At 41.7% G+C, this 14808-nt stretch overlaps 1 protein-coding gene across 2 annotated transcripts in view; it reads right to left on the bottom strand.

Annotated features, from left to right (window-relative positions):
• Positions 1–11510, bottom strand: part of pot1 (protection of telomeres 1 homolog) — a 55709-nt gene extending 44199 nt beyond the window's left edge. For both annotated transcript variants that reach the window (XM_061036128.1, XM_061036130.1), the window contains exons 1-2: positions 11418–11510; positions 940–1073 (exon numbers count right to left, since the gene is read on the bottom strand). In XM_061036128.1, the coding sequence (XP_060892111.1) occupies positions 940–1059 (120 nt within the window). In that variant the 5' untranslated portion in view covers positions 1060–1073; positions 11418–11510. The remainder of the gene's footprint in view (positions 1–939; positions 1074–11417) is intronic.
• Between the last annotated feature and the right edge of the window lie 3298 nt (positions 11511–14808).

Raw genomic sequence — 14808 nt, 5'->3', positions numbered from 1 at the left:
AGATCCTAATGTTCTTCCTTCATTATTCATTCTTGCACAAACATTTACAAAACCTCATGTTCAGTAGCTTAAAGCGTAACATTAAGGCCTGTATTTCTGTGGCTCTGATTCCTCTGGAAGACGCCTCAAACCAATCAGGATTCAAGCTACATCCACCCTTCTAGGTCCGACCCCGGGTCAAGGTGGCGCTTAGTCCAGTACACCATGTACAGAGGCTACAATCCTCCAGGCAGACAGCCCAGGTTCAAATCCGACCTGTGGCTCCTTTCCTGCATGTCATTCCCGACTCTCTCTCTCCCTGATTTCCTACTTTGTCCACTGTCCTGTCAGTACAATAAAGGCAGAAATAGCCCAAAAATACCTCCAAAAAAAGAAAGAAAAGAAGCTGCCAAAACTGCCAAAGAAGAAGAAAAGTTAAAGGGAAGAAGTGAAATGTTTTCCGACATTTGATCATGAAGATCAAATCTCTCCTTCTCTCTCTCTCTCTCTATCTTCGACGACGTCACTTTAATGACTCCTTGTTTAATATTGAGCGCCTCACGTCTTGGTTACAGCTTTAAGGTGTGTGACTGTAAAGGATTACATTTGGCTCTAATTAATCCGAGGGTAGCTGATGGCTAATTAAGAGTTTCATCTGCCTGCATAAAAACGGTGTAAATGCACGGCCATTAAACCCGGACCACCTTCCAGCAGGTTCAATATTAGCACGCTGAGGCAGATGGTATCGCTTGATTATAGAAAGTAATCGTTCATATTTATTGCAATAAATTCAGACTTCTGTGTCGTGTTTATTCTGAATGCTAACATCACGCTAATGATGAAACTATTGTTAATTGTGCAGCCCTAATTGTCGCACACATTTAATCGGGGAGACTCACATGGCTCCTGATGAGTCCCCGACACTCACTGCAATGAGAACCAATCACTGTGTAAACAAACCTTGACTGTTCTGTTGGAGCAGTCGGTGCTGATGCTGATGAGGGAGATGGGAATGCTGGCCAGGTGTGGAGGTACCTTGGCGTCTGGCCCCGCCCCCCCTGACAGCACTTGGACTGGCATGGCGTCAAGTTGACCTGAGAGACATAGAAAGGGAAAGTGTTGTTATTTTCTGCATCAACAACTGAGAGTCAATGAAACCTCTTTTAATCTAAGCTTTAATCTGTCATCTGTCAGAGTAGACAGGACGCACAGCTGCTGACAGACATTGATCCAAACTGGGATCTGTGGTGTTCAGAACGTCCAGTGTTGTTGTCCTCCACCGCACTCGACTCATTACCAGGATGAAAGCTGTGACAGGAAGCACCAGATCCATGTCGACAGTACGGCGGGAGGGTTAATGTCTGCGAGGCGTTTCAGAGAGTAACCAGGAAAAGTGTCGGCCGTGTTCCCAGCAGGTAGCACGTTGCTTCCTGTCAGAGCTCGTTAGTTTGAGTTCCTGCAGATTTGACTGAGAGTCCCTCAGTGGAACCTCGTGGAGTGAGGACGGCGGAGTGGGAACAGCCTGCGAGGCAGACGAGCTGCTCACTCGGCCGTGCACTCAGCCGCTCAGTCAAGCAGAAAACCGGAAAACCATACAGGAAAAAAATAAAAATCAAGTAAATCTCTCTGATTTGGACCAGAGGGGCGGAGCCAGGGGCCTGATTAGAGCATGATGAGTGATTCATTCATGAGGTCAGAGCGGCTCTCTGAGTGGGAGGTAGAACAGACTACCTGGTTTCTTCAGCTGACCTGCAGCTGCTTCAAGTCACTCTCTCCTCCACCCTCTCTCCTCGACCTGCAGGTTCATCTGAGCAGCTGAGGAAGATTTCACAGAGGAAGCCCTGATCAAGACCTGCAGGGGTCCAAACTTAGTCATGACTGAGACACTGCAATGAAGGCTTTTTAGTCAGTCCTTCTGCTCTGTATTTTCTGTTGTTTTTCGGTGTGCTATGAGTCTCCTTTTGATGACACAATCAATAGGATAGAAAGGTGTTTTGGGACCAAACAGTTCTGGGGACTTTCTGAGGAGGAAGTATCCACTAGAGTTCCCTGAGAACTACACACCATGGGGACTTTTTTTTCTGTCTGCATTCGCACCACCATGGTACCTACTCCGAAGAGTACTCTAAAAAGGTTCCTCTAAACCGTGTTCTAGGAACTAAAAATAGTTCATAGTTCCTCTGGTGCAAAATCAATTAAAAAAAAAAGGGAGAGGGTTCCAACAGTTCCTAGAACTATGAAAAGGTTCCTGCGCCTAATGTCCCTCAGAAAAACATGCAAAAACTGCATTTTTGTTTCTGGGTGCACATGCAAATTGTTCAGGACCAAAAGCTGGCAATGTGACTCTCCTTTATTCCCCGGTTTTATCATTCTGCTGGTATTTCAAAATGTCTCACATCTTAGCACATGCAATAATGAAATAAACACAACAGCTTCATCCACATCCATCCAGCCTGTAACCTCCTGTAGCAGCTCCGGTAATGAATGGTACAGACTGAGCTGAAAGTCAGACTCGTCCCACAGAGCGGCCACATATCAGATACCAGGCAATCAGCTGTAAACAACACTGAACCCTGAAAACGACAGGAGCAGACGCTGGCTTTCCTGCTCCTCTGAGCGTCACAAAGACACACCGCTCAGCTGCTCCGGGACCCTCATTAACTCAGAGGGTCTCTCAAGTTCACTCCGACATATCAGTGCGTGGGGAATAGAGAGGGACACAGGCTCAAACTAGACATGACTGTAGGGGAGGGGGGACACGTTATGGTCCACAGACCGAGTTATTACTGACCTGTTCTCCTCAGCAAGACACACAGAGTCCTGAGCAGCTCAGTTAAGTCTGGTCACATCTATTGAAGACTTTTAGCTTTTCCAAAACGTATGGACAAAAATCAGAACTGATGACGGAGATTGCCATTTTTTTCAGTCATTTTAGCCAACTGTTTGATGAGTTTTAGCTGGTTATGAAACAGACATGTTCTTGTTCAATAGTTACGATAAGATATCCTGGACATTCGAGCACAAACTCTGCGGAACAAAACAGATTTGGAAGCGAGCTGACTGAAGACGGAAGCACAACAACCGCAGCAAGTTAATTTTTACTCACCTCCAGCTCGCGCTCTAACTTGTACAAGGCCGCACGCCATCTCCACATCTTTATCCATGTAGATTAACTTTTTTCTTTGTGAATTTTCAGATAATAGAAAACCAAACCTTCTATCTATCACTATTTTTTCTGCCTGTCGTCCGCCACGTTTGTTTACGCTAAAGTTGCATTTGTAAAATTCAGTTAGTTCAATTTAGAGAGTCGGGACTCTTGTTGTTGGTGAGTAAATACGTAAATGTGTGGAGAGCAATGATGTATCAGAAACAGGACCTCATACACTATAGAAACAAAACAGTTTCATCTATGGTTATTTATAGACATCCATAAATATTAATGGATGAAGCCTGAGTGACGTCACCCATCTGTTCCTGCAGGGGGCTCTGGAGGCTCATCAGCAGCAGCCACCATGTTGGAAATGCTGTCTCAGTCTAACTTTCAGTCAACCTAACGACAGGCTGAGAGCTGGAGCTGAGGCGGGTTTTAAGCCTCTTGATAAACTGTTGATAAACCTGTCAATCATGTCAGATACACGCCTAACTGTGAATAACACATATCGTTCATAAAATCAAAACTGAGCAGTTTTGAAAAAAATCAACCCCCCTAACGTGTGTGACCATGATGACAATAACTAATCAGACCTATTTAGTTTTTTTGTACCAGTCTGTAAACATGTTAATTTATGCTGTAAAAACTGCTTTCTGTCTGTTGTGTGTATGTGACTCCCGGTGTTCCTGGAGCCAGCCTCTAGTGGACACTTGACGAACTGCAGGATTTTGCACTTCCGCATTGGCTTCATTTTTCAACACTGGAGGTTGTCGCTTAATTCAGTCATTTAAAAAATAAAAATCACAGAACATTATTTCTTCACTCATTAATTATGGACAGAAGTGAACTCAACACACAACGTAACACTGGCTGCTATTTGAAGGTTCATTTATACACAACACAAACCTCCGGCTGCCCCAGGTGCACGCTCCAGCAGTTTCTCCCATTGAATAAATAAAAAAAAAATAAAGCGGCACAGCTCAGCAGGTGATTTCAGGAGTTTTTATCAGGTCAGGAGCAGCTTGCGAGAGCAGAGCGTGAGGGGAGTGTGCCGAAGGAGAGCGGCTCAGCGGTGCTCGAGAAAAACACCATTTATTAAAACCATTTAAAATCACACCTCGGCAGCGAGTCACAGGCTCTCTGTGGACGACAGACAGACCGACCTGAGACTCAGACAGTGCTGTTTTAAATTCACATCTCACACCTGCATTACACCTCCTCCAAGGGAAAAGACAAAGTCTAAATCCTAAAAGGAGACACTTTGTTGCTGCATCAACCTGCAGCTCTTTAAACGAGTAATATGTAACTCTGACACCTAGTGTATGAAATGGGTACTGCAGTCTGCAGAGCTGATGTGCACGCAGGTTGCCATGTTGACTTTAGACTAAGTTGTACCACAGAACAAGTTTGGTTACACCTTTAAAGGAGCAATATGTAACTCTGACACCTAGTGTTTAAAATGGGTACTGCAGTCTAAATTCAAACATTACAGACAGCTGTCTCCCCCCGCCCCCTCCTCTCTAGAGTTGATGCTCACGCAGGTTACCATGTGGTGGACACTGAAGCTTCAGTGTTTAGTCAGCTCTGAGTCAGTCTGTAAACCTTTCTGTGTTCTAACCTCTCTCCATTTTTCAAAAGCATCTCCAATATTGATCCTAGTTTGAGCACGTTTCTGCTCGTGGAGCTTATTAGAAACTAATTGTTTGAAAGAATAGGGCCCATTGTGTAAACCTATAAAGGTTCCTCACTATGTCGGGGGATCTGTGAGGGTTAATGAAAATTTAAAGATGTTCTTTCGATGTCTTTGCGGTTGATCAAATCACAGTTAGACCAGTTAATCTGCTGTTTGATATTCGTGCCTTGTAAAATAAAAGTTGACCATAGCACGACGCGAAACAAAATCTATTCAAAAAGATAATTTTCCGATTCCTTATCAAAAGAGAACATTCAGGAACATGAATAGGTAGAGTGATACATATAGTATGTGCAATTGATAGCCTTTTTATCTATGCATACCCAACAGATCATGCGTCTTATCTGCGTCCTCAGCCTTGGGATGCAAAAACAGATCTAAAAGGTTTATTTCCACGCACACTGGAAGAGTTTCCTCTGCAGCAGGAATCAGAGAAATGCTCCCAGAGGGCACGGAGAGAGATTAACCTTCTCTCAGCAGCGGCTGATAAGAAGAATCTGACATGGGTTCAGAAATACAGACAAGCAGGACTGCAGTCTGCTGTTCATTACAGCCTCGAAAACAAAATAATGGATTTGGCTGCAATTAACTAGACGCTCCATTATGGATTCATTTTTTTCAAATAATAGTATTCGCAGTGAGATGGCAAAAACTATGAAAATGCCCAAAATGACAACGTCCAAAGCCACATCCAAATGTCTCATTTAATCAAACCCAAAATATGAAACACAAGCATACAATTTCCTGTCATGCAAAACAAAAGGATTTGCATTTCTTTTGCTCGAGAAATGACCTTATTATGAATCTAGTGCAACGAAAGCTGCCAACTAATTAAAGCTCACAAAAGACAAGATGTGCTCAAATATCTGGCCGAGGTTTAAGAGACTCTGCTGCACAGCACAACAACAAAACCCTCGTTGGTTTGCATTCATGATCATTTTTCAGCCACTTTGCAGCAGAATCTGGATCAGTTTATCAGTTTATTTAAATTTTAGAGAATGACATTAAACCTATGAAGTCACAGCAGCAGAGCAACTCCACCACACTCCTTCATGTCTTCTACTAAAGTCTCATGTTTTCCTGTCTTTCTTAATCCGTTTTCACATCTACATTCCTGAAAATATCAAGAACATTTCAGGAGGACTGCTACGGATATTCTCCTGACCTGATTCTTTTTGACCTGTTCACACATGCTCCTCACAGCTGGAGACTATTCCTGTCAGGCGGTAGGGGGGGGGGGCGGGGTTCTCCTGAGATAAGACGCGGAAGTAGCAGACGAAGCAAACAGAGTCCGCTTAACGATGCCGTAATGAGAATATTTGCCTATCAATGCTAAGCTATCAACAGAATCACAATATCAACAATCAACAACATCTCTTGTTTCTCGCCCTCATTTTTTTTTGTTTTCTCTGGCAACTTGTTTTATTTTTTTACTTTATTGCACAAAATACAAATACAAACCATAAGGCACATTTTCCAAAATTAGCTTACACATTAGCGCTGCTAACGATACAGTATGAAACACAAACAAAACGTACAAACAAAAAGAACAAATATGTGAGAGTCTTAATCTGGTAACATAAACAGATCAAGTAAGGCAGTAAGTTTCCGTGCATTTTTGTCCGTCATGAATTGAAGAGATTTCACAAACAGTTTGATTTCATTTTTCCATCCGTTGAAATGGGATCTGACCTTTAAATATTTACACCTGTGAATAAAGTCTTTACCTAACAGAATTTAATTGTTTACCAAGAATTCTACATTGTCTCCCTCATTTATGGTACCATGCTGTCAGTCACCGTTACTATAGCAACCATTCTTTGCTAACTTTTCATGTGGTTTCAGTAAATGAAGTTATTGAGGACACTTCTGCACCTGTAGAATCTGAATATTTCAGGGAATAAGCCTCCAAATACTGAAACAGTGAAGAGTTGCTGACGGCACGCTCCACGGGGATTCTCTTTTACAGGTTTAATGGAGGTTAGAGGTTTAATGAGCTGCCGTTAAGGGATCACATCAGTGCAAAAAAAATGACTTCTTCTGCTAAAATGAAATCTCACTTTTTGGCTGAGAACCACACACAGGTCCAAAGCTGTCAGATAAGAGGACGGGATCAGTGGGTCTGTAATTACTGCGTCAGAGAAGATGACAGCTTAATAATATTGTTTGATTGCACTGAGGATTTCAGTCAAAAAAAAAACACTTCAATGAGAGGTATCGAGGAAATGATGCCGTGGGATTAGAGACGCTGAAATGACAGCCCGTCATGGTGAGAATGTAGGAAAGGTTGGCAGACAACGAGAGCGACTGTAAACACTTTAAATGAATCCTTCAACTGAACCCGGATCAATGCTGTTCATTTAAAAATGAAAGACGGCGTTACAATAACGGCAGAGAGAATTAGAAAGGTGAGGGCTCATCTGCCACACAAAGACGGGCCCAGTCATGTCAAAGGGAACCTCTGAAAACCACTAAAGCTCAGATTAGACCGAAGATTCACAACAATCAGGAATCCTTCAGACATGGAAGGTAAAAGCTGCTGCAGAGGGCGTAATCCGCTGAGCTCAGACTGAGGGTACTCGGCTTTAAAGTCACCAGCGTCAGGTTTAACACCAAGGTCACTTAAACTTTTCTAACAGCCGCTCAGCTGGTAGCAAGATTATCTTGAAAAGGTCAGTTAAACCATGGACGGTAAAAAAAACATGGACAGGGCTTGAGTGATGTCATCCAATGGTGTCTGAAGGGCTGCATGCCATGGCGGTTGCCGTATTGGAAATGCTGACTCAACAACCTTTTCAGTCAACCTAACATCAGGCAAAGAGGGGGAGCTGAGGCGGGCCTTACACCTCCTGACAAACCACTACAAAGCAGCGACATCAGATCTGTCACGCTCCTGATAATGTATTTACTCATATCGTTCATGGAGACATTAAGACCAAAATAGTTTTTGGTACCAGGCTGTAAAATTGTTAATTTCTGCTGTCGAAATGGACATTTTCATAAGGGGTGTGTATGTGACTTCCAGGGCTTTTGGAGCTAGCCTCTAGTGGACATTCGAGGAACTGCAGTTTTTCATACTTCTGCATTTGCTTTGAGGTTGCCGATTGACATCTACACACAGAGAAAATCAATATCTAAATAATTAAATGGGTTGCAAACAAAAAAAGGATTTAACAATTATTTCATTACTACTAAAAAAAATATTTGTGCATTGCTTTAAGGTTTATTTAGAAACAATATTTACACCCACAAGCTGAATGTCACTAATGGGGGTATAAAGTTATCCCCCTCTGTAGTGCCTTTGGGGGTAGTAACAGAGGTGATACAGAGGTGCTCCCTGGCTATACAATTTCACAGACTGTGACACCAATATTAAGATTAAGATTTACTTTATTGATCCCCGCAAGGGGAAATTTCTGTTTTTAGAAATTTACACCGTCCTGGAATAACAACGTGATGATGGCTGAGCTTAGTTACGGCACTTTTGCAGAAAAAGCTGTCTCAAAAGGGTTTTGGATTCATTGAATTGATATTTATTACTCTAGATTTATTCAGTCAGTTTTCATAGCCTCAAACAGAACGATAGCTTTAACTAGGACACTTTACAAACAGAGCAGGTCTTTGTCGTCTTTGTGATATCATACAAGATAAATCCAACATGAGCAAAGCACTTTTCAACTGTGGCAAAAAAAAAACATACTTTAAGACGCCTCGACCAGAACTAGACTCAACGACAAACATCCATTAAATCTGCTGCGACCGGGTGGGCCTAAAAACTGGGCAAACTTCTTTATCAGCCAACATGGGCCTCACATTTTGCCTTCAAGATTATAACTAATTTAAGATTAAAACTACTCTTTGTTTTAAGTCACAGTTAATGCAGTCTTTACCAACGATGACAAGTGTTTAGCTCAACACTGTGAAACTTGAAACTTGGAGCCCCCAAAGCCCTGCAAAGGAAGTCCTAGGACCAGATTGGGACATTGTCTCTGGTATTTACAGTCCCATTGACCAACATGGAATTTGAGTTATTTTAGCCTTTAGTCTTTTTATTTGTATGTATTGTGTTTTTTTATGCAAAACATGATTCTTTTTCTTTGGTTGCCCTGTCTTCTGTTGTGCTTGTTTATTGTAAGTTGTACATAGATGTGTGCTTTCTCTAAACTTTTGCCCAAGGCACATCCCCCCCTGAGGACAATAAAGTGTATCTAATCTAATATTCTTTTAAAATGAAAAACGTGGATTCATAAGGCCATTCAGAAAACATGGAGGTTAAAGAAATAAGCCTTGTTCCAATAAAATGCTTCTTTCTGTTTGAGCATGTGAAGTAACGCTGAATTTACAGTCTATGTGTCACAACCATTTCTAACATATCTTCTTAATGTTGCATTTTCAAAAAGTATGAACTTATAAATGACTGGTCACTCAGACTCTCTGGAAAACAGAATCATTTAAAACTGATGTCCTTTCTCAGTGTTAGCAGCCATGTTTGTTTTACTCTTCATCAGGGTCGGAAATCAAGTGAGAGAATATGAATTAATCTGTCCTGCCAAACTTCAGCCAATCAGAACAAAGTGAAAGCACAACATGTCAGAGACAGAGATAGGGAGACGCCCGTGTTGAGACGCTGCCTCTCGGGTATATTTTTTCCTTCCCATTCAAACAGCGTCTGTGTGTCAAAATCCCAAAGTGCCCTCTCTGTTCGTTCAGCCGACGCCGGAGAGTTTGCCAACACATAAACCTTAGTGACTCCAAATTTGCATAATCTTTCTCTCTTTTTTTTGTGGGGATGAGAGAAACTGAGGCTCAACAGAAACAGAACCAAAAAAGAAAAGTCCCAGAATAGATGTAGAGAGAGGATTGTCTCTGCAGAGTGGATCCACACTGGACTGAGTTGTGTGTCTGTGTGAAGTATCAGTAGAGCTGACCAACAGGCTGCTTTTATTATGCTGGGCCAACACTCAAAGCTGCACCACAATAACCTTGGTTTGACTTTTTACATGCATCCACACACATTAGACAGCATCAATATCCTTGGATTAGTACTATAATCGTATTAAAGTTTAAAAACCTGGAATTGGACAACCCTAATAGCTGTACTCAGGGTCCTCTGGGGAGTTTTTATCAGGTTAAAATAATCGCATTAATACTGGAGCCTCTTTATGAGCAGTAAAAGAAAACCTGGCCAGTAGCAGGAGATTGATTATTACTCTAGATTTTCTTGGACAATGTTCACTGAGCGGTACGTTTGACAGTTATTGTAAAGGGTAAATGGACTAGAGCTAATAGAGCACTTTTCTTCTGACGACTCAAAGCACTTTTACACCGCATGTCACACCGACACATTCACACACTGATGGTAGAGGCTGCTATGTAAAGTAACAATTAGAAGTGACCAATCTGTTCATACACATTCATAAGCCAATGACTACTTCGGGGTTAAGTGTCTCGCTCAAGGCCACATGGGGCATAGTAAGTATTAAGTTAACTACACCAATTAAAAGCCAAACTATAAACTAAAACATATACAGGAGATTGAGATAAATACCTAACAAAATAAAAAATACCAATGATGCTAAACTCAATTTACTACACAGATAACATATGACAAAACGTTTAGTAATAACTAAATAACCAACACAAACCAATAATAGTAAACTAAACACCAAACTCAATTATAACTACAAATAAATAGCTCCTACACCTGTCTGTATTAACTACATGCAGTCTAAGGAGGGTTAGTATTCATCTATCAGCTAACATGAATAATTAACACAAACTATAACATATATATTTATATTCAAAACATTAATTTAGCTCGACAACAGCGAGCTAGCTCTAAGTCAGCTAGTTAGCCTGCTAGCCAACTTTTGTAAACACTACCATGGAGGGCTGCAGCCTCCTCTTAACATGAACATGAGCGTCTTGTAACAGCCCTCTCTCTCTCCACTCATGCAAAGTTAAATATAATGCAATCTACTTTTATATATTGCCGAAGTAAACACAGAAAGCAAACTGCACGAACCACAGCCTCAAAAATCTCCACTTGTCGTTTAACGAACCTCAACTCCAAAACCCTGCATTTTAAAGTTATTCTGATTTTCTGCTTCTATGCAGAGGAAAACAAACTAATACTCACATGTTTGTGAATAAATAGACTCTATTGGTAAATTCGGCGTATATACAGTCTGCATTTTAACACGTTGTTTTTGATAATATTACAACTCAGTCCTCGCTCCGCAAGCTCTGTAAAGACCACAGTCTATGGTAAACACGCCTGATTTGAGGGCTAAGTAAAACATTATAGTATTTTAGGAGTATGCCGAATTGTGCAGGGAAATGCTCAGATTTGTGAAATGTTGAATACAGTTCTATGTGTCATGTAGTTGTGGCTATAATGAAAACAATCCTTAACATGCAGATTTTAAACTGGGTCCGGCGACACATTATCTTCCGTAACACTGCCACTTAAAAAATTGCAACGAGCAAACGATCAATATTTCCATTGCAGTCAACACAATGCCCATGTTGAGCACACATTACATACATGGAAACACGTAGTGATATCCATTTTAGAAGAGATATAAAACTTACGGTTGCTGGTGATGCTTGTTTGTTTTTCCCTCGCTGGGTTTCGAATTGACAGGATGCTGTAGTGCGCATGCGTGGAGGGAAGTCCAGGGGTAGCACCACCGACTACAACTTCTATTTATATCAAGAATAAAACATGACTGCAGTAAATTAATGTGCATTAAATAAATTATAAATAAAAATACAAATATAAATGAAAATGGAGAGAAATTCAAACTGGAATTTAGTTAAAAAAAACAAAAACAAAAAACATTAAAAGTAAACGTAACTTTACAAGTGTTTTAAAGGAGCAATTTGTAAGATATCTAGCCAACAAAATGATATAATAAAAGGACCTTACTTTATGATCAGACATTAAAGGATATTCCTCTGTTGAAGTGCTGGCTTCTCTGACAACAATGCAAGAACAATGCTGGTCCTGAATGCTCTGGATTTGTTTGGACCAGAGAAGGTAGGCGGTTTTCAGGCACCAACCACACAGCTGTTTTGGACACCCCACGGTTTGCCAGATACTAGTTATCAGATCAAAACAACAGGTGTTGCAGTGATGGAAGTGGGCAAGAGAACTGGTTCAGATAGAAGTGATTCTAACCGACCTAAAAAGCCTCTGCATGTTTCTAGAGAGAGCTGGCTAAACACTGAAGCTTCAGTGTCCGTGACATGGCAACCTAGGGAGACAGCTCTGTCCTATGTTTAGAATTTGGACTGCAGTAACCTTTTTAAACGCTATGTGTCAGAGTCACATATTGCTCCTTTAATATAAGACTAAGAACAACTTTTTTATTCTGCCTCTACCTTCATTAATCTTTTTAATTCTCACATGAAAACCTACATTCCCAATTTTAATAATTTCACCTGTAGGGACACTTCATACTCTTCAAAAACTTTTATTTAAAAAAAAGATCTTAAGAATCTTTGCACCGAATCTCACAGAGCTTACATTTGAAGTAAAACTCAACCTTTATCTACCTGAACATTTCATCATTTAATTTATGCTTTCACGGGCAACTGTTTGATAATCCTCCAACTGAAACTTCCAGTTCAATTGTCCTTGAATCTTTAACTATTATAATTTTTTTAAAGCACTTAAGCTTGAATTGAATCTTTATTTTGACTTGAGCAGATACAAAAGCTTGTGTAAGCAATTTTGTACCTCACACAAGACACTTCAATGTCATAAGTGTGTTTTCCTTTGCACTTTGGGCAGGCTCGCCACAGGTTCACTCCACACTGTGTGACAGTAGCTTTCTGTTTTGGCCGACTGACAGCAGCTGGAGTCTGTCAAGGAGAGGAGGTGTGATACTGACATGAGGGAGTAAACCTGCCAGAGTCCACACTCTGACTTCAGTCTCTAGAAGTGACAGTCCTCCCCCTTTATGATCGGTGTGTTTTGGAGGCATTTCTGCAGAAATCAGTCAAGACAGTCATGAGTGAAAGTGAGCTGCTGCTGCAGTACGGACGCACTGGCATTAGGAACCCCCCCTCGGAGAGTGACTGTCCTTTTCAACACAGATTATCCGCTCTGAGGTGACATGTATGTGTGTAAAGTTTAGTCCTGCCATGTGTTAGTGATCTACCTTGACTTGTTCATCAGCTGCTTGAGGTTAACATGTAATCTGATGGAGATCCAGAATGCTTTAATGGTGAAAATTATTATCTGCCACCTTGCAATATTTGGAAATTTAACATACAACATTTGTAAAGCAGTCAGTTCAGAGGGCAGGAAACACTTGTAGATAAGGTCCTGACACACCAAGCAGACGGCAAAGAACTAGTGGAGACGATGGCCGACGATGGCCGACGATGGCCTCACGGCGCCTGTGTCTTGGATCAAAAACTTGCACTTGAACACACCGCAAAGACTACAGCCGACGGCCAACCACCACCGACGTTCTGCACATGGTGCATAAGAGGAAATATCTCTCCATGCCAGCAGGGGGCGGTAGTCCGTTGTTATGATATAGAAGACCATTTTCACACCGCTGTCGCTCACCACTCGTATTATAGGTATCCTACTAATGGAGAATAATGTCTGATGAAAAGTTGAAAATGGCGCTGGCGTTGTCAGTCCTTGGTCTTTTAGTGGAAAAAGAAAAGAAGAGGTGGAGGAGACAAATAAGGAGAAACTGCACTAATGGGTGAAAGCATGGATACTACAGCGACATGCTCAAGGGGCTTTCCTGAACCTGTGTCGAGAGCTGGACAGAAATGAAACCTCCCAACAGCCAATCAGAGAGATTCATCTCACCAACCGCGCCAACGCAGACCAATGCTGATTCAACATATCGAATCACCCGAGAAAAAGGCAGACGGGGGCCGACGGGTAGCAACAGAGCTCAACACACCGCAAAAAATAAGACAACGAACGCTCACCGACGATCACCAAGGCGGACCTTAAGAAGTCCAAGTCAGTCATGTAACCCTCGCCCTGCAGGTCTCTCATCTTTCTAGATGGACTAGACCAGCTCAACAGTGGATATACTCAATCTGCAGAGTAATTACCGAGGTATCTCACTGTGCATAAATCTGGATTAATCAGCATCATGTAGCACAGGGCAGAAACAACAACTTCCCTCAAACAGCAGCTCTGCTCTGAGCTATCACCGGTGTCATATTCATGTTACATTAAAGATTGGAAAACCTCAGAAGCTTTTACAACCAGATTACTGACTGTTTAATTAAATTGAAAAATGCACAACACTCAGCGAGCGTGTGATAGAGAGCATAATTCTGCTGCTGTATTAGCAGGAGGCTCATTTCTCAGCACTAATGAGTTTCTCCTGCACCGACACATCACAGGAGCCGGCCTGAGGTTCTGTTCCTGCTTTATGTTTCTAATCAAGCGTCCTCCTCTGTGAAGAATATCGCCAATAAACCTCATACATGAAGCTGTCCTCCAGATGCAAAATAACAACTTCTATATTGTTCTATTTGTCCCTGCTGCTGGCGGAGAGGAAGAGAGTGTGGCCGTGAGCGGGTCCTGATGGATAGTGTTCACACTGACCTCGGGCTGTGGCTGCCTGAAGTCAGGAGAATGAGAATCAGACCCCAGCACAGGGTAGTTCAAACATAGCTTCTTACATAGGACAGTGTTTATGCAATGACTTGGATTTGAGTTTCTGCAGCCCCTTTTTGGGACTGTGTGGATCAGTTACACACTTACATGGTTTCTAGCTTGGTACAAAATGTTTTATGTCACCTGAACTGGAAACTGCAAATTCCTGCAAAAAGGAGAGCGATTAGAATAGTGTGACCGTATTTTCAAACCTCCAAATCCGGACACTTTAAAGAAGGCATAATATTCCCTTTCTCCACCTTTTCAAACAGTCCCCTGTGGTCTAAATGAAACATCTGTGCTGTGCTTTGGTCAAAATATAACATGAATCAAGTACCA

Source organism: Labrus mixtus, chromosome 4 (genome assembly GCF_963584025.1).
Source record: "Labrus mixtus chromosome 4, fLabMix1.1, whole genome shotgun sequence".
Taxonomy (NCBI): domain Eukaryota; kingdom Metazoa; phylum Chordata; class Actinopteri; order Labriformes; family Labridae; genus Labrus; species Labrus mixtus.
The sequence above is the reverse complement of the archived record's forward strand: the minus strand, read 5'-3'. Positions and strand labels throughout refer to the sequence as shown.